We start from the raw sequence: 3,298 nt of genomic DNA, 5'->3' as shown, positions 1-3,298 counted from the left end.
TGTGTGTGTGTGTGTGTGTGTGTGTGTGTGTGTGTGTGTGTATGAAGTGATAAGGTTGCTGTTCTCTGTCTTTCTCTGGGGCTAGATGAGTTTTATGGTGAAAAGAAAAGTTGAGGGGAGGCTCACACCGACCGCCAGTTCTACACTCCACCCTCTCACCTCCAGGTCTCTTTGTTGCTACATCTACTGAACACACTTCTAGTCAATCAGATCCTGGCCAGTTTCTGAAACTAAAGCAGACCAAGTATTTAATAAAAAGACCCTACTCTTCAATTAACTTTCATGTACCTGCCATAGTCTGGTTCTTGGTATTTCAAACACACATTGAATAATCTAAGTCTTATGTAGTCTTTCACCTTCTATCTTTTCATCAAAAGTTTAACAAGCATTCATTAATATAGTACTTCGACAGTGGCATCAAATGGGAGAATGTACTCAGGAAACATCAAGTGTCGTGAATATCCCACCTGCCATGCTGGATCCCAGAATCATCACTGGACTATGGGTAGATCCAAGATGAAAACAGAGTGGGAGTATACACAAGACATTTTTGCACAGTGTTGGACACAGGGTTGAGTAGTTGTGGAAGAAAACAGATGAAGAAGCCTTTACACAATCCACAACTGCTCACTTGCCTCCCAAAGTTCAGAACACCCAAGAGGACACTAAGTCATTTATTATTTTAAGAAGTGGTCTGGTGAAGGAAGAGGGTCAGGGCCACGGTCCCTAATAGAAAGGGATAAGGGGACTTTTCATTGCGGAAAGGTCTGCATGTTGGGAAGGTATGTGATTAGGCCTATTGTTATTTTCAGTGCTGGGTGATGAAGGGAATGATGAGGTCAAACTGGGGACAGTCTGCAACATCCTAGGTTAGTCTGGCATTAGGTATGGGCACTAATCAACAGTGCCATTAATTTATGCACAGGAGCCAGTCAGCTGTTGTCAGAGCTCCCCTTGTGTAGCGAAAGTTCACTACTACAGACACTGTGATTGTCTATCCAGTGGGGTCAGTGCCAGGTGTCTAGGGTGGGACTCAGTCCCCTATCAGAAGTGTGCCTCCTTGCTTGTTGAGACTCCAGTCTGTTTCAGGTGGGGCAGCAAAGATAACACTTTCTGAGTGTAGGCGGCTATCCGTGCTGTTGGGCGTCCACCTGGATGAGTCATGGTGTGTTTCTTATGTGTTTGGATGGGTCTGTTTATAGGGATCGTGTGTCCTGTCTTACCCTCCATTCCTTCAACCCCTCATCCAGGTCCCAGTGTGCTGATGGTGGTATAGCTTAGCCTGGACAGTGAAGCGATGGAGGGGGTAGGAGGATCCTCATCCGGAAGAGGCCGGGGGCGAGCTCGTGGAGGCCGTGGGCAACAGCGGACACATGTATCCAGGCAGGCCTGGCGAAAGCGGCGGTGCATGAAACAGTAGACCAGGGGATTGACACAGGCAGAGGCGTAGCTCAGCAAGTGGATGAAAGAGATTGGGGCCCCTGAGAGGGCTCGATGTGCCCCTGGGCCATCGAAGGCGCGCCATGTGTTGGCGCTGTACACTGGCAGCCAACACAGGAAGAAAAGCACAACAATCACTAGCAGCATTCGCACTACCCGTTTCTTAGCCAGCAGCTTGGCCTGGTTGGGCCGAGGGCCAGGGCCTGACCCAGGAGTGGGAGTGGTCAGCGCAGTCATCTCCAGTCTGGAACGCGGAAGTTGCACATAGCAGCCGTCACTGTCTTCCCCAGCCAGGCTAGTTTCAGGCCGGTAAGCCCCGTTCTGATGGACAGGCCCTGAGCACAGAGCACAAAGCATAGAGCACAGAGGGTGCGATCAAAGCAGAAGGCAAAGTCCTCTTAAATTGCAGCCCAACATCCACTCCATGCCCCTTCCCCACGGCTTTTACCCTGATCCACCCACTAAGGAGGTCATGTCCATTACCAAAGCTCCGCCCCTCGTGCATTTCACCTTTTCACCCACCTGATGCTGCTCCACCCGGCAGGGCTCCTTGGTTTCGGACCCTACTTTGGATCTCACCATCGTCACCATCAAAGCGAAGGCCAAGGTAAAGCTCGCGAGAGATGAGCCCGTAGGCCACAGCCATAACCACGCCAGGGACGAAGAACAAAAGCATTAGCAGAAGTACTGACCTGGGGACATAACACAGACCAATAATGTCTCCTGTGTGGCCAGTTACAGGTAGAGGAAGAGGCAAAAATTGGCCTGTGGCCAGCTGATCAAGGAAGGGGTGGTTAGGCTTTGGGGATGCTGCTGGAAGGGCGAGAGACTGGCGAGGGACCCCCAAGTTGGAATGCCAAATGTGGGGGTGTAGAAAGGGGCTGTGAGGGGAAATTCCTGGAGCTGGAGGACTGCTCTGAGGAAGGGGTGTAAGCATCTGAGGAAGGTGGGAGAAGGACTTCCTAAGATAGTGTGGTGGGTGCCCTCACCAGGTCTGGCGGACACGCGCACTGGGCCAGCGATGCACGCACTGCAGCACTCGAGGCCCCACTGGCTGCACTGCCGTGTATACAGGATAAGGGACCATGAGCAGTCCAGACAGTAGCCACGTGGCTAAGATCACCCGCACTGCGTGGGAGCGGGTCTGCCACACCCGTGCTTGCAGTGGTCTGCAGATGGCGCTGTACCGCTCCAGGGCGATGGCCACGAGATTTAGCGTGGACACACTCACTGACACCCCTAAGCAACATGAGAAGAAACGATCACGTTGGGAACACACACACTGCATGGTGACACTGTGATTTCCTCACCCTCATCAGGAAAAACCCTTGTATTTGCCAAGTACTTTAAGAAGGGAGAGGGCCAAGGCGGGGATGTTTGTCTCACCTACCCATGAGGTAGGAAACGGCCTTGCAGATGACGCTGCCGAAGATGAATGTGCCCATGAGGTTGGGCAGGAGTGTGAAGGGCATGCAAGCCACAGCCAGCAGGAGATCACTGACTGCCAGGGAGAGCAGGAAGGCATTGGTGACAGTTCTCAGGCGCCGGCTCAGTCCCAGGACCACAATGATGAGCACGTTTCCTCCAACACTCATGAGAAAGATCACAGCGTAAAGGGTGACTCTAATGGCCAGTTCCAGTTCTAGATAGAAGAGAGAGGTGGCTGTAGGAGGATTTGAGTACCATATTGGATCATGTCTGTGTTCCCCAAAATACAAACAAACAGAAAACAAAACCAAACCAACCCTTCCCCCACCTAAAAGAAGGGAAAAGCCATTCACTGCTGTGTGCCATCCACAGCCCCTCCTTCAGGGCTGTCACTGCTGTGTGCCATCCACAGCCCCTCCTTCAGGACTGT

General features: G+C 51.9%; 1 protein-coding gene across 2 annotated transcripts in view; it reads right to left on the bottom strand.

The window, feature by feature from the left end:
- Positions 1 to 16: 16 nt before the first annotated feature.
- Positions 17 to 3,298, bottom strand: part of Cckbr (cholecystokinin B receptor) — a 10,802-nt gene continuing 7,520 nt past the window's right edge. The window contains exons 2-5 of one of the 2 annotated variants that reach the window (XM_005370207.3): positions 2,831 to 3,082; positions 2,430 to 2,679; positions 1,963 to 2,132; positions 17 to 1,775 (exon numbers count right to left, since the gene is read on the bottom strand). In XM_005370207.3, the coding sequence (XP_005370264.1) occupies positions 1,243 to 1,775; positions 1,963 to 2,132; positions 2,430 to 2,679; positions 2,831 to 3,082 (1,205 nt within the window). In that variant the 3' untranslated portion in view covers positions 17 to 1,242. Of the gene's footprint in view, positions 1,776 to 1,962; positions 2,133 to 2,429; positions 2,680 to 2,826; positions 3,083 to 3,298 lie in introns of those variants that run through there. The other variant, XM_026777561.1, reaches the window with a different exon arrangement.

The sequence above is a fragment of the Microtus ochrogaster genome, unplaced genomic scaffold, assembly GCF_000317375.1.
Source record: "Microtus ochrogaster isolate Prairie Vole_2 unplaced genomic scaffold, MicOch1.0 UNK73, whole genome shotgun sequence".
NCBI lineage: Eukaryota > Metazoa > Chordata > Mammalia > Rodentia > Cricetidae > Microtus > Microtus ochrogaster.
This window is presented reverse-complemented; position numbering and strand designations above follow the sequence as displayed.